This window comes from Solea solea, chromosome 16, assembly GCF_958295425.1.
Source record: "Solea solea chromosome 16, fSolSol10.1, whole genome shotgun sequence".
Taxonomy (NCBI): domain Eukaryota; kingdom Metazoa; phylum Chordata; class Actinopteri; order Pleuronectiformes; family Soleidae; genus Solea; species Solea solea.
In genome coordinates this window covers 19306896-19330822 of record NC_081149.1, presented here as the reverse complement: position 1 = coordinate 19330822, position 23927 = coordinate 19306896, and the positions used below count along the sequence as shown (strand labels likewise).

The 23927-nt window shown below is 39.9% G+C and overlaps 2 protein-coding genes across 6 annotated transcripts; both read left to right on the top strand.

Annotated features, from left to right (window-relative positions):
- The first annotated feature begins 1771 nt into the window (after positions 1-1771).
- Positions 1772-15087, top strand: emp2 (epithelial membrane protein 2). Of its 2 annotated transcripts, none has more exons than XM_058654414.1 (5): positions 1772-1996; positions 11004-11237; positions 11336-11444; positions 11545-11685; positions 12558-15087. In XM_058654414.1, the coding sequence occupies exons 2-5, from the start codon at positions 11160-11162 to the stop codon at positions 12725-12727; spliced, it is 498 nt and encodes a 165-aa protein (XP_058510397.1). In that variant the 5' UTR covers positions 1772-1996; positions 11004-11159; the 3' UTR covers positions 12728-15087. The 2 variants fall into 2 exon arrangements, with proteins under 2 accessions (XP_058510397.1, XP_058510398.1); XM_058654415.1 differs by lacking the exon at positions 1772-1996 and adding an exon at positions 8755-8769.
- A 531-nt stretch (positions 15088-15618) lies between these two features.
- atf7ip2 (activating transcription factor 7 interacting protein 2) lies at positions 15619-21978 on the top strand. 4 transcript variants are annotated; one of them, XM_058652565.1, is made up of 14 exons: positions 15619-15707; positions 16121-16194; positions 17462-17750; positions 18373-18445; positions 18539-18670; positions 19315-19377; positions 19494-19531; positions 19622-19662; positions 19734-19777; positions 19947-19992; positions 20129-20202; positions 20319-20477; positions 20557-20738; positions 21512-21978. In XM_058652565.1, exons 3-14 carry the CDS (start codon positions 17539-17541, stop codon positions 21720-21722), a joined length of 1275 nt encoding a protein of 424 aa, XP_058508548.1. In that variant the 5' UTR covers positions 15619-15707; positions 16121-16194; positions 17462-17538; the 3' UTR covers positions 21723-21978. The 4 variants fall into 4 exon arrangements, with proteins under 4 accessions (XP_058508548.1, XP_058508549.1, XP_058508552.1 ...); XM_058652566.1 differs by having other exon boundaries at positions 16121-16222; XM_058652568.1 differs by having other exon boundaries at positions 15665-15707; positions 16124-16194.
- Positions 21979-23927: the final 1949 nt, after the last annotated feature.

Genomic DNA, 23927 nt, shown 5'->3' with positions numbered 1-23927 from the left:
TCCAAAGAAAACATGTGTGAATCCAAACTCATTCTCTTTTTTTTTCCACCCACGTTTTCATCCACTGCTCCTCAACTGACTCCATATTCAGCATTTGCTTCATTCTTCATGTCTTCCTCTTCTTGACTTTTTCATCCCTTTTTAATTTCCCTTTCTGTCTCCTACTCTGGCTGACCCAGCTGTTGTTTGTTTTCCTCTCTCCTTTTCAGTCCGTCTGCCATGTAAGGAAACAGCCTTTTAACCCACCCCCCCACCCCGACTCCCATAATGGTTTTTTATAGGCACTTTTCCCGCCAAGCTTTAAACCTTTAAATCTTCTCATGTGTCACTCCTACACAGAAAGAAGAGAGAGATTTTTTCTTAGAAAATCAACATCCCTTATTTGTTTAAAAACAAACATAAAGACAATATAAATAATAGCAAAAACATAATTAATCAAGAATTTACCAAAATAGAGCTTGTTCTCTACAACATTCTGAGAACACCATATACCGATGATGTCAACATCCACAACATTCTCTGTATGTTTCTTCTACAGCTGTAGATGGACCGTTTTGCTTGACCCATAAGAAAAGCTCAATAACTGACATTGTTTTCATTTAATTTAAAAATAAACATCAATTTGGTAAACCTCTCTCTTGGTCCATGGTCCTCAAACTGTGGTATGTGTACCGCCAGTGGTACGCCACACAAATGTGGCAACAAGTCACATGCGTGCGTTCACATGTAGGTTAATAGTTTGTTTACGTAAAACACATAAACGCGTAAGTCTGACTAAAATCGAGCTAGTCTTAGTCAGACTAACGTACCTGGAGAATGTGATTCATAGTCCGATTACTCCTGTATGTATACACATAGTCGGACTGGAGTCGGACTTGACCAAAATTTCCTCCCCGGTCTTTGATTCTGAAGTGTAAGAGAAGACGTATATGCTGTTAGTGGGAAATCTTTCTTCGGACAACACAGCAACCACAAGAGTCATGCTCCATCTAATTTGTATCATGATTAACATGTACAGCAGGTACGAAACATACCTGTCCTCCTTTCTTTGTAGAGACTGCCAAATGTTCAAAATGTATTGTTTCTAAAGGACTTTCTAGTGGAAAAAGTTACCCTAAAAGTTACCCTTTGTTTGCTTTGGGTGCCCTACTAATCAAAAAGAGTGCCTTTATGAGGTTCCCTACTCTCCCTACATGACAGTGTCCCGCAGTGGTTCTCAATCCTGGTCCTCACACACCTGATTCAAATGAACGGCTCGTTATCAGGCTTCTGCAGAGCTTGATGACGAGCTGAACATTTGAATCCGGTGTGTGGAAGCAGAGCAGTGAGAAACACTGGCTTAGAGGACATGATATTCTGTGGTGTATAGAAAATGCCCATCGCGGTGATAGAAATTAATTAAACAATAAAGTGTGGAGGTCCATATGGAGGTCCACGAGAAATTCAATCCACAGAGCCGGACTGCCTTTGGCCACAGGTCGCTCTTTGGACACGTCTGCATTAAGCATACCAGAGGTGCCTGCCCCACCAGTGGTGCCCTTTTAATCCCCCCCCCCTGACCTTCCAAATGTCTGTGCACACCACTGATGTGAAGTGCACTGTAGTTCCCTGACAGTGAGTGACTGAGTGGAGGAGTCAAGCTAAAAACGTATTCAGTGTAAGTTGTGAAGATATAGCTCTCTCTCACACACACAAGCATATTTAATTCCAAACCACACCCACATCTCCAGCTCCAGCCCTCCCACGCGCGATCCCGATAGTCGCACCCGCGCGCGCGAACGTGCGCTTCTAAAAAAGTTTTTTTTTTTCAACTTTAGCGCCGCAACAGAACTCCAGCTCCCGCTTCGTCGCTGCTGTGTTAAACGCTTACTTGTAGATTTTCCACCTTATTTATTTGATTATTTATTTTAAATTCCACTTCCGCTCTCTGCTGCGTCCCTGACGCTCTCAGTCACATCTGGAGCTCCACACAGTTTCCATCTCTTCTCCAAACTCGGTGAGTAAACGTCAGTATTTTCATCAGACTCATGTTCCATTCAGAGTCAGTCAGTTCTCTTATTAGGACTTTTATTGAGTGTTTTCCCCCCCCATTGAAGCTCTATTTATGTACTAAACACTTCCACATATGTTTAGTTTATCATTTATAAACAATTCGAGCTCTGTAGACACACGTGTATCTCTTTAAAAAAAATGATTATCCAACTATTTAGTTTGATAGTGATTTAGTGTTGAGTGTTTATGAGCTCTTATTGCAGTGGTTTATAGAATAATTGGTTTATTTGAACTATAACGTGCCGCCTGTTGCTGGAGAATTCTCCGGACGTTAGGAATGAAAGGGGCGTTGTCAGTCACCAAATGTGTGCGTGTCTCTGTTACTTACATTTATTTGTCTGTGTGCGCTCAATGTGCGAAATAACATCTATGTCATTTTCCCCGTGAACACAGGGGACGTGTTCCTGCGTGGGTCACTTAAATGCTGTGTTTCTCATTGCGCTTTGCGTCTGTCCATATGGAGACACCGCATCCACTGTATTTGAGTTCGTTTTCGCTGCTATACAAACTTAAATGATTGCACTTTATTGATGCTGTTGCTTCTTTTCCTCAGTGACATTAAGTTTGAATTCAAAGAACTAAACGCGATCACTCCTTCGTGCGTGTTAAAGTCTCCAGGCGCTCCTAACGTGTATACTTTCCACTTTACTCTTTAAATACCGACGTTGACTGACTTGTAGTTTGAAGTTTTGACGGATGGCAGAATTCCTTCTGTGGGGCGCCCTCTTGTGGTTGACAGTAGGGCTGCAGAGAAGCGTGTCAGGTCTGATTTGGAATGTGTTGGGGACGTGACAGTTGGCAGGAGGTGTGGGCTCTGTCACACTCTGTCTCGGTCTGTGGAGCTCTGTGACACCTGTGTGTGTCAATAAGCAACAATCACACATCTGTCAGTGCTTTCAATGAGGCACAGAGGAAGGACGGCTCTTTCTCTCCCTCTCCAGCTTCTCTTGCTGCACTTTTCTTTGCTTCTGTGTCCTCCAAGCACAGAGCATCACTTGAATGAGAGTGAAGGATTCATTCATTCATTCATTATTAGTTTGATTACTCTTGTACGTTTATGTTTAGATGTAGCTGTACCTATCAGTTTCCACAGGCAGTGTTGTAATGTAACAAAGTCAAGTTACTGTACTTAAGTGCAAAATTCACGTATCTATACTTTACTTTACTTTTACACCACTACATTTCCTCTAACTATCTTTGTTACTCGTTACTACCAAATAAAATCAGAAGAATTAGAGTTGGTAATGGTCTGTATTTATATAGAGCTTATCTAGTCCAGATGAGCTGTTTCACACTACAGTTTTTGACATTCACCCATTCACACGCTGCAACATGGGGTTAAGTGTCTTTGCTGAAGGACACATATAGACTAGGAGAGCCAGGAATTGAACCCTCAACCTCCCATTTGAAAGACAACTCGCCCTACCACTGTGCTCAATCCTAACTCCTCACTTTTTTTTAATACTTTTACTTCTAAAACTTAAAAAGTACATTTTATATCAGAAAATTACTTTTGATACTTAAGTACAGTAAATGTCATATACTTTAAGACTTTACTCAAGTAATATTATAAAAAAAGTGACTTCTGGTCAGATACTTGTACTTTACTTTATACAAGACACAGGTGGCAGTATGGAGAAGTAGGGTGAGGTTATATAGGGACAGGTGGACAGCTCGTGTACCCGGCACAGATTATGCGTGATAAAAAAGATAATTTACCGCTACCCACTCTCAGGCAACTGATGACCTCGATTATTTTGCAGTTGGAGTTTGTTTGTCATGTAAACACAGAGCCTGCATTAAATGGGAACCTCAACCAGATCATTTAAGAAATCTCCATCAGCACCTGGAGGAGTGACGACATGTCACAACAGTTAGAATGAAAGTGTATCAAGATCGAACCATTGTATGAATACAGAGGGGTGAAAAGGCTATTCTAACATATAAGTATATAATTGTGTTTTCCTATGATCATCGTGATTATAAAAAGCGATGGGAATCGATGTAAAATCAGATACAGTCCAAAATTACTATATATATATATATATATATATATCACATGCTCCACTATGCACAGACTGTAACAATTTAAAAAAATGACTCTCTTTTTCATGTAAGCACAAAGTGGTGACATTAGTGACATTAATGACATTAGTTTAAAGTGCACCATGCATATATGTGAGCTGTTAGTTAGGCAGCTACACATACACCTTAGTGAATGAATGGATGAATGCAATTTTAAATCTCTAGCAGATATAATGCTCAAATACTGTTGTAGCCATGACAGATAAAAGTATCTTTAGTTTTTCTTTTGTCTTCTCGCTGTCACTGCTTTGACGAAGTCTGACGGCGCTAATGTGAAAGTATTCGCAGTGAATGCAGCAGGAGGAGGGAGGTGTGTGATCGAGGAGAGGAGCGGGATTAGACACGGGCGGGTGGGGGCACGAAGGTACAGGCAGATGAGGTCTGTCAGAGAGTGGCAGCAGAGGCGGGACAAAGAGAAGGAGGAGTTCTGTGGTGGAGGATGATAAATTGCTGAAGAAGGAGATTCTTCTTCTTCTTCTTCTTTTTTTTTTTTTTTAAAACCTTCCCAATCAGGTGACCGTGTGGGAGTCGTTACTCTGCGCTGTCACATTAGGAATGTGTGAGAAATCATAAATGTACAAGTTGCAACTGTCTGTCTGTCGTCACCTTAAAACAGCTGCTAACCCAGCCTGTGTGGTGTTAACTTTATTATAACACAGGATATTTACCCCGTTATAACACATGTGACGCTTGGCTGGGAAGCAGTGGCATTGTGTCAAAGTCATAGGCATTCCCGGAATTTAAAGATCATGTTACGTGGAAAGATGTTTCCATCCTCACTTTAACCGACCATTTTACTGACACGAGTGTTTCCCAGAGGCAGAGAATTTCCTCTGTGAAAAAATGTGACTGGAGTGCAGGAAGGAAGGAGCCTAGTTTAGAGGTGCAGAGTGTTCCCAGTGTGTCCCTAAAAGGTTACTGTGGTTAAGGACAGGTATGTAGGCAAAAGAGAGAAAAATAAGTGTTTTAAACTGGGCAGCCTGTTCCATTAGAGCCCATATAAATATAAAATAAAATACTTAAGTGATAAAGATTGTTTTCCAATGTTCAATTGATTGTAAAAAAAAGACCTGTAGTTCCCTGACAGCTCCTTTTCAGCTTAAACTCTAACATCCATCCTTATTCATATTATATTATCACATTATCATTGAGAGAAAGCTCAAACACATTTTGTTTACAGAACATGACTCTGTCATTACTTCAGAAAACGTTTGATTGTAATATTTGCACGAGGCTTCATCACATTCTTATCTCACACGGCTCAGAATAGCTCAGTGTGATGCACTCACTCTAATCACAGAGCCTGTCAATAAGCAGAGTTTCTCACTCAGATAGATTGACAGATAGTCAAAGGCAAGATAGTTGTACACAAAGCAAACGTTCTTTACTGCAGTCCAAGTGGGCAGCATAGAGCATAGAGTGTGCAGTGAGTTCAGGGTTTGACCAAAAGTCTGCATAAGTTGAATGGAAAACGGAAAACTGTCCTTTCTCGTTAACCCTGACTTTCATCCAACCCTGATCCATTATGATACAAATGGAACTATTTATGATATAAGGACCACTGCAGCTCACAGTGTCTGGCCATAACCTTCGGTTTGTCAACTGAGTCATGAAAGTCATGAAATATTAAAGAGGCTTTCTGAAAATCTGCCACCGACAATGAACCAAAACAATAATTAAACGGTAAAAATGCTCCAACCCACTTTACTGAGCTCCTCGGTTCTTCTTTTTGTGGCCAGCTCAACAGCGAGTTTTTCTCGCCTCTTATCGCCTCTTATCATCTTATCAGATGTCGCTGCTCACACCGGCTCCGTGCCATAACACCGTGGGCTCCTATTGTTATTCTGAATAAAAAAAAAACTCAGTTCAACCAAATATTTCTTCAGTTCAGTTGTTTTGAACTCAGCATGTGGACTTTATCGAATATGCGTCTGTGCAAAGAGTGAAGTGACAGATCCACACAGCTTGATGTGATGTGTGTCACAATAACATCAGATGTTATCACGGCCTAAAGCCAGCAGGCGCAATGGAAGCTTGCTTCTGCACCATTTGCAATAATGATATAGCACAATTTTATCGACTTTATGGCAACGTATTTCAAGTCAAACTTTGAGCACTTTGACAATTACTGCTACAGAAAAACGTCTGCTGTGCGTCCTCCCGAAGTCTCCCTAGGTCAGAACTCCAAAAGAACCACAATATTTGATTTCTAACCTCGTATGGAAAATGCAGTAAACGTTTAGGTCGGAGGCTTCCGTTGACGGCAATAAGACTCCTCACTCACGACTCCTCCGTGATGTCAAAAATGTCGATGTTGCAGCACTTATTATAGGTTTGTAAAGATTCCAAAGATTCCAGACACTCGGTACAAGCTTAATAGTATTGTCTTAACACTCGAATCCAGGCATGGGAGCTATAATAAAGTTAGAATTAAGTCATAAGCCAAAAAAATGTGGCGCTGGAGATGCATTCTTGGGAGCAACAGCTGTGAATCAGTTGAGTGTTATAATGAGGTGGTCTAACCTGACACACACCAGGGATTCATTCTTTATGTCCAACAACATTGTCTTTGTTTCAGAGTGTATTTGCAGCCTTCTCCTCTCTATTAACAATTTCACTGAATGATGGATATGTGCCAAATCCCAACAGTGTGTGTGTGTGTGTGTGTGTGTGTGTGTGTGTGTGTATACAACGTTTTATTTAGTTACTGGCGTTGTTCCAGGGAGGATGCACCTTTTGTGTTCTCTCTAAAAATAAGACGTAGTTTTACTACACATTCATACGTCATGTCCTTGATCAGACTAAACTATGTGGGTCGTTTAAGATTCATTGTAAGTCAAGCTTTAGTTCTGTATTTGCTGTGTTGATGGCGCTTTTCCACATGAAATGCCATCATATCTAAAAATATTAACTGCCAAAAACCAACAAATCCTCAGCCAAAAGACAAAGAGTTAGAGAGAGAGAGAGAGAGAGAGAGAGAGAGAGAGAGACAGACAGAGACACAGGAAAAAGAGAGAGTGGGAGAGATGGGGGACGTGAGAGTCAGAGGCCCAGTTAAGTCTGTGGCTTTGTATTTCATGAAAAGAGTATAAAAAAGGATGTTATAAGTCAGCATTTTCCACCAGGCAAGGGAATCCGTCAGTCAGCACAGCGCTGCACTCTTGCACCGAGTCCCCCAGTCTCCTATTATAAGGCTGAGTGGAGAAGAGGTATGGCAGCATTTGTGTCTGTCTGTCAGCCTGAGTGTCAGAGGAGGAGGAGGAGGAGGAGGAGGAGGAGGAAGAGGCTACAATCTGACACAATCTACACTCATTGTATTTGTTCTTATCTGAGATTTAGGGTTGTTTTTTTTCCCTCACCAAAAGTCAAACATAAAAACTGCAAATCACGTTATACTAGTGAAGTTATGCTGTAATGTTGGATTATATTAAAAAAACCTATGAATTAATGAATGTATTGCACAGCAGATGAACATTTACTCATAAATATGCCAGATTATAGTCAATGGCTGATGTTAACATCTGTACTGCCAATGCAGGTTGGTGAAATAAGTCAAAGTATTACAAGTGCATACACGAGAAGGAAACAAGAAAAAACACATATATATTAATAATCAATAACAGTATGAACAAATCAGCAGCAGAGACTGTTTTGAGTGCAGCAACAAAATAATTTTTTCCCATTGCTAGTAAATGAAAATCCTCTGTGTCCATGAACACAAATCCAGATATGAACCTGATTCATGCACCACAGCTGGGAGGGGGGGGGGAATATGTCAATTAAGATATATTAGGCATGAAGATCTGTGAAATATCAATGTTATGAATACCAGAGCAGCAGGGCTAATGCACACAGTGTGTATGTGGACATATGTGAGCTTTGTGCATCTGTGTGTGCGTGTGTGCAGCTGCTGCTGTGTGTCAGAGGTGAGGATCAGTGTTTTCACACTTTACTAATGGTGCTGAGTGAAAACCTCTGCGAGGCAACGCCGTTCCCAAGGATCCCTGAGGAATCTGCATTTAGGTTAATGTGTGTCTCTGTTAGTCTGTTTGTTGAATGGGGGGGGGGGGGGGGGGGGACATGGAGACATGCTGTCAACACATGTCCTCACACTGAGACATGTGAACTTACACAAAGTAAATGATATATTATATACATTATATGAGCCTCATTAACCTCAAAGTATTCCTTTTATAACATAAAAACACATTAAAAAAAGAGAATGTACATACATACAATTTAGACAAACAGTAAAAATGACTCACTAGACTTTTATATCCGAGTCTACAGCAGTTTTAATTAAAGTGCTTCACTCTTTCATTTTCTTTTATGAGAAACGTCACATAACAATATAGTCGAGGTTTTGCATGTGTCGTATGAGCACATACGAGTTTGTTTGTACGCTTACACTCGCTCGTGTTTTTGTTTTTCTCTCTCTTCCCTCCATTTTCTCACCAATGAGGTTCCCTCCCTCTCCCTCTGTCTCCTCCCCCCTTGACTCCTCCACCCTTTCCTGCACTCTTCACTGGAGGAAAGAAGGCAGCTACAGTCAGAATCAGAGCCAGCTGTGTGTGTGTGTGTGTGTGTGTGGGTGAAGGAGATAATTTGCTGCTTCAAAGAATGTCCCCACAGGTCAGATTAGATTTATATACCACAGAGATGCTTTGTGTTTGGAGCTTTACTCTTCGAGGTAAAATGTGCAACACGATTGGCCACTTTAGATCTAGCGATTACGATTTACTGTTTACAGTATACAAGCACATTCTGTATTGTGGGTTAACGATGATGGCTATTTTATGCAGACTTTTATAGAAAAGCTCATAGTGGATTTTACATGGTAGTGCGTTAGAAGTGACAGTTTACTTATGCAACATGTATTTAAATGCAGGCTTACACGTGTCCACGTTCACATCCACTCGCGTCTTTCAGTGTTCAGTATGTTATTATCTACTTCACTTTCATTCCCAAAAGCATTACGATGACGATGATGATGATGATGATGATGAACATTTGGTTTGTGAATCTTTTTTTTTACTATTAAAAAAAACAAACAGCCATGTAATGAATCAAAGTGCACAGCTCACTTTAAATGCCGTTACCCCTTCCTCAAACTCAGACAGGGAGGGCTTATCCTCTGGCACACCCGCACGCCACAGCCACATGCTCACACACAAAAACTGTGGCCTGCTTCCTGTCGGCTGGGAGAGGCTGTTTTCACTGTGACTCCATTTTGGCAAAGGGGGTTAATCCCTGTGCTGTCTGGCTCAGTGCATGTACTGCATGTGTGTGTGTGTGTGTGTGTGTGTGTTTCCGCACTCACATGTGCTTTTAAACATGTTTATGTTTCTGCCTGCTCGGATTCTGAAGCGTAGGTGGTATTTTATCTGGATCCAGATAGCAAACTCATGTGTGGCCACACGCATGCAAGTTTATGTTGTGGATTAACCCCACGAGACAGTGAGGCTGGATTTAATGTGTGCACTGTAAAAAGTTCAGTGGCATCAGAATGAAAGAAAAACGGTTGTAAAAGGGTTTTGTTGGCAAGAAATTACACTCGCAAATGGGTCTTGTGTGACAATTTGTAGCAGAATCATCCTCGCAGGGTTTTTACATGCTGAACTAAACTCTTAAACAACAACCACATGGGTTCTTGGGTAAGTTAATGGACGAGGTATTTCATTAAATTTGCCATTAGAGACACTTCACGGGATAATATAACTGTCAGTTTTAATGAGATGGCAGATGAGCGCGTGTGAAAAAGAGTCGGCACTAAACAACAACAACAAAAGAACTGCAGCAAAAGGAGGTTTTTCAGAAACAGAGAATTACACCAACAAAACCAGGTTTCAACAGATGTTTATCTCTTCGTGAGGAGTTATGAGTGTTATGACTGCCAACATGCTTTTCTAAAGCCACATACCTCTGGACACACAGTTTTAGTTGACTTTGTTTTCTTGCCGAGAGTTATTTTGTGTCATAACGCTACAAATGCCAAGGATAAGCTGGTGTTTGAAAATAAACACGTTTCTTTTACAGCACGCAAACGTAATGCAAGTGTATCCGGGATGAAGCATCTGGTTGTGGAAGGCATATTTTTCTTGGTATCACTGGGTCACGTTGTCTGCTAATGCTGCCGTGTGTATATGTTCGTACTGAAGAGGGAGCGGAGCACAGGCTGCCGCTGTGAAGGTGTAAACAGTTGACCCGTTGGTACTATCAATAAGTCATAGTCAGGATTAAGGCAGTTAATCACCGCAGAGTAAACACTGCATTCCCACATGCCGTAACTGTGCACACACACACACACACAGCAGAAAATCTGGGTCTTATTTAAATAGCATTTTCTATCATTTGTAGACTCTGTGGGAAGAATGAACATTTGTGTGACTTTTTCATGTTGTATTTTGGTTTTGGTTCCACGTGCACGTGTCGTCACAGTTATGAAAATCAACAAACATGTACAGACTACAGAGGCTGATGTTACGTTCATGTTAATATAATGTGACAATTATAAAATAGATGAGAACTTAAAGAAATAACAGAACAAAAAAAGAAGTTTGTTCAATAACAGAACTTTTTAAATACTGAAATCTTTTACTTTAAAAGATCTAGTGTGAAAAAATGAGTGACATGTCAGGCTACAGTGGCCATTTACAGGCCATTTCATGTCTGCTCACACATGCAGTTATACAAACGTAATTATGGGTTATATATTCAATTTCTGCCAATAAATCCTCTTCATCATCGGACCTTTAAAGTGAAGCAGAATTGTCATATTTATAAATATGAATATTTTTGTTCCTGGCTGAAAAGTAAGAAGGATTGTGTGTCCTTAATGTAATGTGTTTGTGTGTTTTATCCAACAGACTTATCTCCTTGTGAGAGACCTTGGTCCACTCCTGACCGCCGTCTCACACTTAACATACCACGCTGTTAGAACGTGAGCGCCGCGTACAGCCACTGAAACACCCTTCAAGACAAGTTAACTGGCCTGACCGAGTGCACCACACAGACGGGCAGCCATGTTGATCATCCTAGCCTTCATCATCCTCTTCCACCTGGCTGCAACTGTCCTGCTCTTTGTTGCAACCATTCACAATGTGAGTATGAGCCCGCAGTGACCTTACACCGTGAAACACGGCAGCACCGGACGCTTTCATTGTTCTTAACAACGTCTCATGCACCTCCCTCTCTGAAGGTGTGGTGGGTGGTGTCGCCACCTGGGATGGAGGTGATCTACAGTGACCTGTGGTACTCCTGTAACTCCACCTGCTTCCCTTTGGCCGGCAGCCATACGAGAGATGCAGGTAAGACTGTCCACAGCTCTGAGAAGCCTTTGCGTGTGCGTGTATGTGTGTTTAAGTTTGTGTTTCTCTGTGTTAACACCTCTCATCCTCTGCCCCTCAGCCTACCTGCAGGCCGTCCAGGCCACTATGATCCTGGCCACCATTTTATGTGTGGTCAGCCTCTTTGTCTTCATTCTTCAGCTCTTCAAGATCAAGCAAGGAGAGAGATTCATTTTCACTGCTATTATACAGCTCTTGGCCTGTAAGTGACACAGCTTTTGCCTTCTTGTTTGTTGTTCTTTCAAGCTGACCCGCCAATAATCCCTGCATTGTCCAAACTGTTGCAAGATGAACGTCTATGTAAAGTTTTAAATGCCAAGATTTGACCAAAGAGCCTATGCACATGTGGCTTGGTCTCATTGAAAAGGATTATTCTGTCATTTAAAACCAGTTACAGACCCATAATGTGCTAAAGTCTGTCACTGTAATTTAAGATTACTCAGTTTCAGTGTTTTCTTACTTTGGCTCAATATTGTTTGGCCTTCTGCTTCTTACACCTCTGTTCACACATGAAGGTGTAGGGTGTTGTATGCTGATTCTTGTCGAGGGTGAGGTAGAGTGTGCCCTTGGTTTTGGGGGGGAGGGCAATGTAAGATCTAACTGGCCCTTAAGCAGAGGTTTTTGCAGGAGCACATTTCAAACTAAAGGCTATGAGATTTTGCCCAGATTAACAGACTCCAAGAAAACTAATGTCATAAAGCTAATGTTGGTTAGGATGTTAGGCAAAGAAATCTCTTCTTTATACAATAAACTGGTCCACCAGTATCGCCAAGTGCTGAAGATGTTTTCCAGCATTGAATATAGAATGCACTGTTACATTTTAAATCCATAAATTTCAGCTTCAAGGCAGAGTGATTTATTGAATTTGTTACCTTTTGGAGGCGAACTGCTTTCCTTAGTTTAGGTAGGTAACAGGCAGATATGAAAATGGTACTGATCTTCTCATATGTCCCAAGACAAGAAACCAACTAGTCTTCTCTTAAACGGCCCAACTGGCTGCAAGTAACTGAATCAAAACTAGAGTTGAAATATTAAGTCATCAACTACAGAGTGTAATTTTTCTCCTTCTCCCAGCTCTATGTGTGATGATCGGTGCGTCCATCTACACGGCTGAGAACAAGTCCTTCCACACACCGAGTCTTCAGGAAGGCTCCTACGGCTCCTCTTACATCCTGGCCTGGATAAGCTTCCCCATGACTCTTGCCAGCGGCCTAATGTACCTGGTGCTCAGGAAGCGCAAATAAGATGGGACGTGAAAGTCTCACAAGCACCGTTCCTATGTATGTAATAGGAACACTTTTCCTCCACAAGATGTAAACTTTTCCTCCACAAACATGGCTGCACGTGCTCTCTCTGTCTAACCTTTAGAATTTATGATACAATTGCAAAAAAATATTAATAAACATACCATAAATCCATACAGTCTCACCACACTCAGACCTTCAAACAGTCTCATACCCTTCTTCCCTCTGGTGCTGTGTTGTTCTCACTGAATGTAGTAAAGATGTGTTAGGACTTCACAAGCTCCTGAGCGTGTGCGACAGCCGGTAACATGACATCTAAGCACCGACGACAGGAAACACAATCGTGATTCATCACACAAGAGTATACCTGACAGGCGTATTTGCTTAAAGGTCAATTCAAATCGACTCCATGCAAATGCACTCACTGCTCTGCACAAATATTAAATATGACATGAGACTTTATCAGTCCAGCTGAGACTACACACACACACACACACACGCACGCACACTCAGCCATTACATATGTTCCAACATGTCCATTTCTCCACTGCTCATGTCTCTCTGTCCACACACCGTTCATATAAACTTTAAAATATCTCATCTGAAGAAGAAAAGTGGGGACACAAGCCCCCGGACTTCCCAATGGATCCTTACTCTTTTTTTTAGTGAAGCTATAATCATTAGATATTACGTTGTACATAGTGTATTTGCTGTGTATGTATATTTCAGGCACTTCCCAAAAACCATATTTCTACGACTGCGCTACAGTCGCGGCGTGTGTGTGTGTGTGTGTGTGGTAAAGTAATAGAGAGAAGCTTGTGTTAACCGTAGCATATAGGAAGTGTAGTGAAGCTCTAGTTTGAGGTATAATATGTAGGACTTTAACCCTTTTGTTTGTAATCTTATGTTACTGACTTGTATTTTATTGATGTAAAAGGAACCAATGATGTGCTGTGATATTTGGGATTTAAAAAAAAAGAAATGACAAAACAGAAACATGCAAACTTGAAATAAGAATAAGCATCTCTTTGTCATTAGTGTTTCTTTTGTTTTTGTTTTTTCGTTCACTGAGAGAAAAACAAAAAAGACAAACGCTATCTATTGTTTGAAACCACTGTTCTTTACTTTACCACGTAACAGAGGGTGTATGAAGTAGATTAGTCTTCCCTCTCTGGTCACGCTACTGTTTATTCGGTCCAAACATCTCCAGCAGTAAAGAGAGGTTTGATCCCAGTTTAGCCACCGACCACACAAATTGCTTTTCTTTTCCTTTTCCTTGTTGCTGGTTGTGGAAGTCACATACGCACAGTGGTGCACCTGGCTGTTTCGTGACAGACATTATGCTCATGTTGGACAAACTCCGGACCACAGAGGCTGGTTAACATTCGTCAGAAGTGAATATTCAGGGAAGAGAAATGGAAGTGAAGACTTAGCTCTATTATCTCCAGGTGATACTTGAAAATGATCAAAAGAGACTATCGGAGGCCAAGATTATGATTTTTGTTCATGTAGCATTTTGTGCAGTTGTCATCTTTGAAAGTGTTAAACTGAATGATAAGCATCCTGTTTGCATGCAAGCTTCTGTCTACCTGTAGGTGAGACGCAAAGTAAGTTATTGTAGTTTCAAAGGCTTTCAAAAATACATGTTATTATCGATTGTGTAAAGATTATTTTCAAATTTCGCTTTGATTTCAAAATGTATCTTAAACAATGAATGAATGAACTTGAACATAAAGAGCGTACTCTGTTGCAGACATTCAACCGCCTTCTGTCTTAAGAGTCGAATATTAGAGCTACACTTGTTTTTAGGATTGTTTTAACATTGTGATGATTTCCCTGTAGTGTGTTTTGTGTCGATGTAGATGTACTGTATCTCAATCAGTGTCGATCTATTCAGAGAACCATAGTGCCATGCTGACATTTTAGCCAAAATTCTATTTATAGGGATTTTATTTTAACATTTTACTTGCAGCTGAAATATTTCTGTTGCTTATTGAAGTATTAATGACCCATTTTGTGCCGTTGTCTCCCGTTGGTCACAGATTTGAGAGTGAAAGAGAATTCATGCTTGTTGCTTTGACTCTTTTAGGCAAATTAAACGACGTTGTGCCATGTATTTTGACCTGTGTTTATGTCATGTCAAACTAAATTGTTTGTTTGCTACTGACACCTAGTGGACTGACAGAAAACAGTTCAGGCCACTGAACAGATTTGCTGCAAGCTTCTGTCAGGAAGCACAAATCAGGCAAAGTCTCATCTCCCCTGCAAGAATTTTAGAAGGAGCTTCATCCACATCAGATGTAGAGCTCAAAAAAATGTATTTTACAGTAAATAAAATGTTTTTGTTTGTGCCAAACGTGTCTGTGGATCAAGTATCATTGTTTACTCATTGCACACTGATCAAAAATTCAGTCAACATGAAGAAAAATATGAGCACAGGTCATATGGAGATTTAATTCATAGAAGTTAAAGTATAAGTAAAACGTGTTAGCAGCTGAGTGGTGGATTTGCCCCTCTAAAGAAACAACACATTTGCCTATTAATTCTCTTACAGTAATATCCTGCAGTGTTATTGAATGTAAAGGTTTGCAATTTTAAATTCTGACAATGATAATGTGAGGATTAAAGTACTTTATTTTTTCTAAATTTGGAAATCCATGAACAACAACAATAGTAATTATACTATTTTAGCATTGGGTTAAAAAGCTTCTACATACTGGTGTATTAACCATTGCATAAACATGAAAAAAAGATAATTTTGATAATTAACAATGCTGTTCATTTAGGGCACATTGGGTAGTGGTTTAATAGAATATACAGTATATAGACGTACTCCATACCAGGTGGTGGCGGTAGTGCGCCGAAGGTGAATTGGCAACCGCCATTAAACACCAGGAAGAAGAAGAAGAAGAAGAAGTAGTATGAAGAAAAAGAAGCATCATGAAGACCCTCTGATGTATTTACTCCCATGAATTGAAATGTAAGCTTCATATTCTGCTCACTTCTAACGGTGCGGGTTAAACTATTAAGTGTAGTGCTCTACTGAGACAAACTTTTTCCTCTCCGGTTCACAAGCCCGAAAATAAGCTGTTGTTTTGTTCACTATGACAGTGACTCTTTAGCGTAGTTCACAAATGAGTCTCTGGTTTTTACTTTAATAACTGTTGTCCATCCATAACCCCAATGATTGTGTTACATTACATTACATGTAATTTAGCAGACGCTTTTATCCAAAGCGACTTACAAGGGAAGTTAGTACAACCTGCCAGGGGTGGAGTTGAATTTGCGACCATCATGTCTTTGATGATGTGGGACAGCTCAGGTCTTAACCACTGAGCTACCCCACCCCCATTGTGTGTGTGTGTGTGTGTGTGTGTGTTTCTGTTGAAACAGAAGTTCGAGTCTGATTGAACACAAACCAAGCCCAGCAGAGAGGAGTCAATAATTACACAACATAAGACAACGAGGTGAGACTGATCATCTCCATGGCAACGTGTACGTGGATTAAAAAATATATATTGTTCATTTTAGATTCTAAAATGTAAATGGGCTAAGTTTTCTGTCTGTAATCTACTTTACTCAGAAAACATCAATCCATAGTTGTACACTTAACTGATACCGATATTTGTCCGATACTGTCATCTTTTATGAACTGTGAAGCTGTTAACAACACATTTGTGCCGAGTGATTTCAAAGACACAATTCTCCAACTGTGTAACAAACATTGTTCTCCCAAAAAAGAGTGAAGCGTGCCATATATAGGATTTTTGGATTGTCCGATATCTCATCTCTTCATTTTGACCAGTATTCCCATCACTAAATAATAGAGATGAAATGCTCATTATGAATGTTACAGAAAACACTGACGTCGTCAACAGTGTTAACACTGTTAAAATTACATTTTAACTCATGTTATAACAAGTTACTTGCATTACAAAGTGGAACACAAAGAATCTTAAATAATATCATTACTGTATAAATCTTCAGGATCTGAAATAACTGGAAAGAAGCAGGAATCTCCAGGGTTGCATTACAAACAGCGAGCTAGACTAGACAGCATTTTTAATTCACTCAAATATAATGTATATAACTTCTTTACTCCATTCACTGATGATGAAAATTCACATTAATCAGCTGATTGTGGAAACATAGAGAAAGAAAGAGTCAAGATGGTCAAACACCTCAGAGAAAATGCATAGTTTTCTCAAGTCATGAACTTATCTGTGCTGCACACAAAAGGCGCTTATGAAAGGAGAAATATGGCCTTGGGTCTCGGAAACAGAGAGATTAGTCAATCAGTTCCGTGTGGGCATTACCCTGTTTGGTGCGAGACAGTAAGTATTAGAACTAAACTATGCAAGAAATTTAAGGAATAATAAGCGTTATTTTCCATTACAAAGTCACTGTCCCATTTCTAGATTGTGTAACGGTGTAATGTTGAGTACATCACTAAATCAAATGCTATTATTACTATTTTAATATATATATATTTAGCGATTTTCACCAAACTCAAAGCAAAAAACAAACTATCAAAATAAACCTTTAGTCACTGAATAGATTCCCAGTGCTTGGTTTTAAATGTTTTAGAGTTTTTGTCTGTATAGTTTACCTGTTAATATATCTTGGCACAGTTTGGAAGATGATATTGTTGTGGTTGTCGTAACGTCATTGTTATTATATTATATTGAATAATTTGAAGTCCAGTAAATGAATAGTGGCTGTTGCTCTTGCCAGGTTTCATGATGTCGTCAACCCCGTGATGACGTCGGCATGCAGCTTCAGCTTCAGCCTTGATTCAATTCGGGTGAAAAATGGCAGAGGTTCAAGATCACAATGAGAGTGGCGTGGGCTTCAAAACACCAAACCATTCCACCAAGAAACGCAAGCGTTTGTCCCAGAAGGTAAAGTGCCGTCAAAGAGATTGTCGAGTGGCAATTGGAGAAGCGTTTGAAGAGTGGCGTGCACTGAAAGCAGCGGAAGGATTAAGATCCGATGCAGCTCTGGCCCGGTGTCTTCTGGATGAGTGAGTTCACTTCACAGTCCCATATTTGCAGAACAAAGTATTATTCTGTTAGAGAGTGTGTCAAAGCTTTACCAGTTTACCATCCACGTAAACTGGAAGTAGTTTAAGGAAACGTGTGACCATATTCTTGAGCTGCATGAACACGGTCCATCCCCAGGACACATCAGAGACACACGCACAAACATCACTGAAAGTATAAAGGCCAGGGAAGCCAGGAGATGCATCCAGGATGCATTTTAAAGTTAGCCAGTATAGTTGCACTCAGATCACGGAGGATGGATGTCACTAGGTCAGAATGTGGCCAAATATCTACTTGAATTGTCAACTCTTTACATTTGCCGTGACAGTAAATACCTCACTGTGTACGTTTCAATTATGCTTAAACAATTACACGTTAAAGTCCTGTTAAAGCCTTCTGTGCCACTTAATCATTGCCTTGGTAAAACATGAGGCAGCTTTATATTCACATAGGTAATGAGTCCAAAATAGCTTAGTGTCACGATACAGTAATCACCTCAATCACAACGTAGACTAAAAAATAGTTTTTTATTGTACTAAACATGATTAATTGAATGTATATCGATGTCCTGTTTTTGTGTGTTGGTATGCATTTTGCATGAAGAAAGAAGAGGACGCTGTCCTTGACGCCTTCCCAAGGACCCAGTGATGAAAAGATAAAACTGTCCCAGTCTGAAGTAAGGTTTCTTTGCACTGTGGTTACATTTACTAATGTGTATCTGAAATGACTGAATAACCATACTAATGTCCCTTCCATTTTGTATTCACAGGTTCAGCTACTGATAGAGCAGGAGGTTTGCAATGCAGTGAAAAGGAATGAAGCCAAGCTGCTGGGTTTAATAGAAAAGATTCAAAATGTAGATCGTGCGGTTGAAGATGAACGCTCCATCCAAAAGCTGGAGGTCAGTGAAAGGAGTTGTGCAATTTTCTTTTTGCTTATTTATTTGTTCAACGCGACACATTTACTAGGGCTGGGCATGAATATTTGATCATTTGATTATAAAAAGTAGGATTATATTCATATCAAACAAAATACATTATTAAGAGTGTGGCGATTCCTCCTGGTTTTCACGCTGAGGTAAGCCCATCGTAAAAGAATAATTCACTAACAGGACCAAGTGTCACTGGTGGGCACGTAACAAAAAAAAGAATGAAGATAAATAAATACTACCCCTATTCTAGTAATACAAAACTAAATGCAAATCAGTGACGTATTCCTTTAAGATCTGAGAAATATCATCTGCTCTGTGGGGGTTTGTGTGTGTGTGTGTGGGAAAGACACTGTGGGCTGGAAGACGTGGTACAAAAATACACACTGAACTGAAATGAAACAAGTGGCTGAGGTAACACGGAAACCATTTATAGAAATGATGGGGTGGAATTTTAGCAGTGTCCAGCTTAACCAGTTTTTTCTGCTTTTTAATTTATGTCTAATTTACTTATTTATCCTTTATTTAGGCACGAAGGTTCTTCCAGGGATTCCTGGATATTAAATCCATCAGAATTTTCCGTGTTTTTGTTTCTCTGACATTTATCTGTCCCTCAGGTGCGAATCAACATGATGTCGAGAAGAGCAGAATTGGCTCTTGCCCACATGATGCAGAAAAAGGTTTAATCCACAAAAACGCACATACAGTACCTGTACATACGAATGTACATGCATTGTGTATGAACTGCCATCCTATACGCACACACGCGCTCATTCTTTAAATCTTTTCCTCTCAGCGTTCAAGCCCATCTCTCAGTAACACGGACATCTTCAGGTATTGAGAGCTAGGTCCGGTATTTTGAGTTCTCTGTGCGAACTATGAGAAGCCTTCATGTAAATCTTTTTTCCCTGGCCGTCTCTGCAGGTTAAATCCTGAGAATGGAAATGTGGACACTGCATTGCAGAGTAAGCACATGTACACAATGTATAAATATGTATTTGTTAAACGTGTATTAACAATAATGTTTTTTCAACAGATAAGAAGTGCCTGGACAAGAGTGGGAAGCTGTTTCAAACTATGGTAAAAAAAGAGATTTTTAGTGGCCAGTAATAATATTGTCTTCTGCATAAGAATCGATTTGATTATTGAGATGAATTTGTTCAAAAGGGCTTATAAATGTTGATTCCTGTAGTTTAATGTAAATTAAAAACTGTGAGGCTCCATTTGATTGGTTGTTTGTTTGCTCCAGGAAGCGACAAAAGAAGCCCTACAGAAGCTGCATGACGATAATCAGGGTAAGATGATTTTACGCAAGTGTACGTTTGCATCGTCTGTGATCAGTGCGCCAACAAATAACCACATCCCTTTTGCTGCTCTGCTCTTTCCTGTTTCCTCCCCTGCTGCTCTCGACTTTACATAATACGTGTTAAGGTTTGAAGGCTGCGGATTTAAGAGAGGATTTACCTCCGGTCCTCACTCCTTATAACTCTCCTCCAGAGTTTATGGTACGATCCATCATTATTTAGATATATTCTTTTTCAAAATGTGCCATGTGACAATAATTACGCCTACAAATGTTGTGTCCTGTCTGTATTCACTCATTTTGCCATGTGTCATTCAGCCAAATGGAAATGTGTCAAAGAAAGAGCGGAACAATCGGCAGCATCAAGAAAACGATGGCGACCGGTTCAACGATAGCGTGAAGCCAAAGGCTGAAACAAAAGTGCAGTGTCTCTCTTCCACTGTTAATAACAGCCCCAAGCGCACGGTCTCAGAGGAGGTAAAATAACCACCAGCGTTCATAAAGCACTTGACTGTGTGTCTCATCAATTTCAGCGTTGTTCACCCTCTCCCCGTAGCTCCCGTACCCTCCGCTCCCTCCCGTCTCTTTTCCCTCCACGCTGAAGATGGAAGCCATGTCTTACAACATTCCCCAGAGACCAGTGGTACATCTGGCTCTCATCAGGGAACCTGCTGGCCTTTCTGTGCTGTGGAAGGTGGAGAAGGAAGATCCTTCTGCTCCAACCATGGAAAGCTACAGGTGAGAGGCCGCACAGAGCAGGTGATGTTTGAAGGACATGTTTCTGCCCATTTAAAGTCAGTGATTTTAACTGACACTCTCTGTGCCAGTGTGTGCACAGAGGCCGTACTGGTCTGGCTCTAACTGCATTTGTGAGGTTCGACCTTAAGAGTGAACCACAACATGTGTGTGAGTAGAGTGCTGCTGTTTGGATTTTGGATGTGGTTTCATTTTTGTTTATGTGTTGATTTGATTTTGTGATAATCTGGTGTTTTGACCACAATTATATGATTATCAATGATAAGGATTTGAAGAATCAGGGAACTGAGAATGGGCCACATGGTCTCCTTGGTTTCCTGCCACAGTCCAAAAACATGTAGATTTGGGGATTAGGCAACTTGGACACTCTAAATTGAACGTAGGTGTGAGAGTGGATGGTTGTTTGTCTCTATGTGGCCCTGTGATGGACCGGCGATCTGTCCGGGATGTACCCCGCTCTCATGTGGAGGATAAAGTGGTAGAAGATGGATGGATGGATGGAGGAACCTGTACACTGTTTACTTGACATTAATTTAATTTCTAATTAGTGTAGATACTTTTTTTTTCATTATCACTCTGCTTCTAAAAAAACAGCCACTCTCAGCAACGATGATGACGGCTATTTCACTTAATACAGCATGACTCATGCCAACATATTGCCAGCTTGATGGAAGCAGAGTTCATGTAATGGCCTTCACTCTAACTGTTTTCGCCTTTTGTTTTTCCCTCTTTCTGCCTCTTTCGCCCTCCTGCAGCATCTACATGACCACTGAAAAGGTGAAGGGTAGCGGCATCTTCCCAGACTGGTCTCTGCTGGGTGAAGTGAAGGCCTTTGCATTGCCCATGTGTGTGATGATGACAAAGTACAAGTGTGGGCACAAGATATGCGTCACTGTGGTGGGCAAAGACATCTTTGACCGGTACGGACCCTACAGTCAAGTAGTAACTACAGTCATTCCTGGCTAATTTCAAAAAGAAGATGTGTTTTCAATGAAGAGACAATACAAGCACCAACTTGAAGTGGGATTTTCTCAGGTTTACTCATTCATGTTTGTTACTTTGTCCCACAGTTAGTAACATGGAGACATGACATTTTATTTTTCTCTTGTGCCCTCCAGCGGTGATCATATTTTATTGCATTCATTTTATTATTTGCCTGCTGTTACTCACCAATTTGAAGAAATGTTATTTACGCCAATAAAATGATCTATTTTAATCTTCATCTGTGTTTATTAAGCGTAGTGCTTACCATCAAATATCAAATATCATTCATTCTTTCATCCAGTCATTCCGTCTATTTGTAATTCATCTCCACCTCAAAGAAAGACATTATTGGAATCTCCTCCCTGAAATTGTTTGATTAAACGCCAAGTGTGTGCTTTCTCCGAATTAAGACACTGAAAAGTGGTTGGAAAGTTGGTCTGTGGTCGCCTACATTATTCAAATCAAGGCTTTAAGCACAGCTGCAGTGGCTCATCCAGGGTACATGGGAACAAAGATCATTTGCAAAAACTTGACGTTAGTTTGACAACATGCAAAAACTCTTGCTGTCAGTTCATCGTTGATATTTCAGGAGACACACGGTCAGAAACAAACGCTGCAGAAGGTAATTGCATTTTTTTTCAGTTCACATTTTGAATTCTAAGGTTTCCGTTGATAACATCTATGGTTTTCTTCACTGATCTGTGTAACTGACGACACTTTCTATGACAATTAAAGTTTCAGGAGTTCAGTGGAGAAAGAAAATGCTATTGAAGATGAAAGAAAAACAAGTAGAGACTGATAAGCTGTGTCTGAATAGTTCAAAAGATGGTTGTTTATATAATACTATAATATCTTTATAGTATTATGTCATTTATACAAGCAGCAGTTTGACCTGCTGTAAGAATTTATGCAGATATCAATTTTAATCATAATAAAAAATGATAATGCCATTATAACAATAATAATAATAATAATAGTAATAATTATAGCCTCGTAACTAGACCTGTAAGGAAACATGTAAATTGACTAGGGTTGGGCAATATTTCAACATCATTTTCTTCAAAATTAATATAAAATAGTTCACTATCAATGACAAAATAACAAAATTCTTTCCAGTGATTGAGTTTAAAAGTTTAAAACCATAATTAACAAGCATCAACATTAAAGCAGAAGCCAAAATCTGTATATAACACATTTGAGAACCCTCAATGTGTGTATTTTAAATAATAATTAAAACAAGTTCAGATATTTCAACTCCTGAAATGAGTATATGTTTAGTTTATTTGCTCCATATAACAAAGCATGACTAAAAGAAACACCAAACAACAAATTCATTAATTTAATTTAATTGCAAAGGGAGCTGAAAACCTCTGGTAAATTTCCAGAAACTTTCCATGGGAATTCATGGGCCTCAATGAGAATAAAATGGAAATTAATTCCCATGGAAACATTCAAATTTTACAACCCTAATGGGTAGAAATTGTTTTTAACTAAAACAAGTTATCTGATTATTCAGCTTCTTACATGTGTATATTTTCTGGTTTCTTTGCTCCACTTGAGAACATCATTTCTAGCTTTGGGAAAACACTGATCAACATTTTAATTTTAAGATTAGGGGAAAAAAATTGTTAATTGCAGCGCTAATTGTTTGTTTATCATGACAAAACTGAAAATCTACTTGTTATGTTTGTTTTCAACATAACCTTTATGGCGTGTCGGTTATTTGTGATTAGGGCTGCAACAATTATAAAATGATTGGCCAACTACTTTGATAGTTGACCATAATATTTTGTAAATAGGATTTTATATTCTCACATTTTTCACCTTCTTAAATGTGAATAATATTGGTTTCTTTTCTCCATACCGTGCCCCACCTTAAGTGTCGGTCCTATTCGTCTCTTAACCAACAAATAAATTATTACAAAAAATGTGTTATGAATCAATAACAATCTGTCCTATTTCTGAGGCTGTTTTCTCCTATTTCTCCACAAAAGCAACGTCACGCAAACCAAAATGACAGCCAACTCTTCTTCCTCTGACATCATTTACTGCCACGAGTCTGAGGGTGGAAGAGTCATCACCACATCCCTTACTGCCATCCACACCATCCTCTTCGCCCCTCTCTCCATCTTCGTTCTCTACGTGGGTTACCAGCAATGGCGGCAGCAGCGCTCCTTTGCAACAACA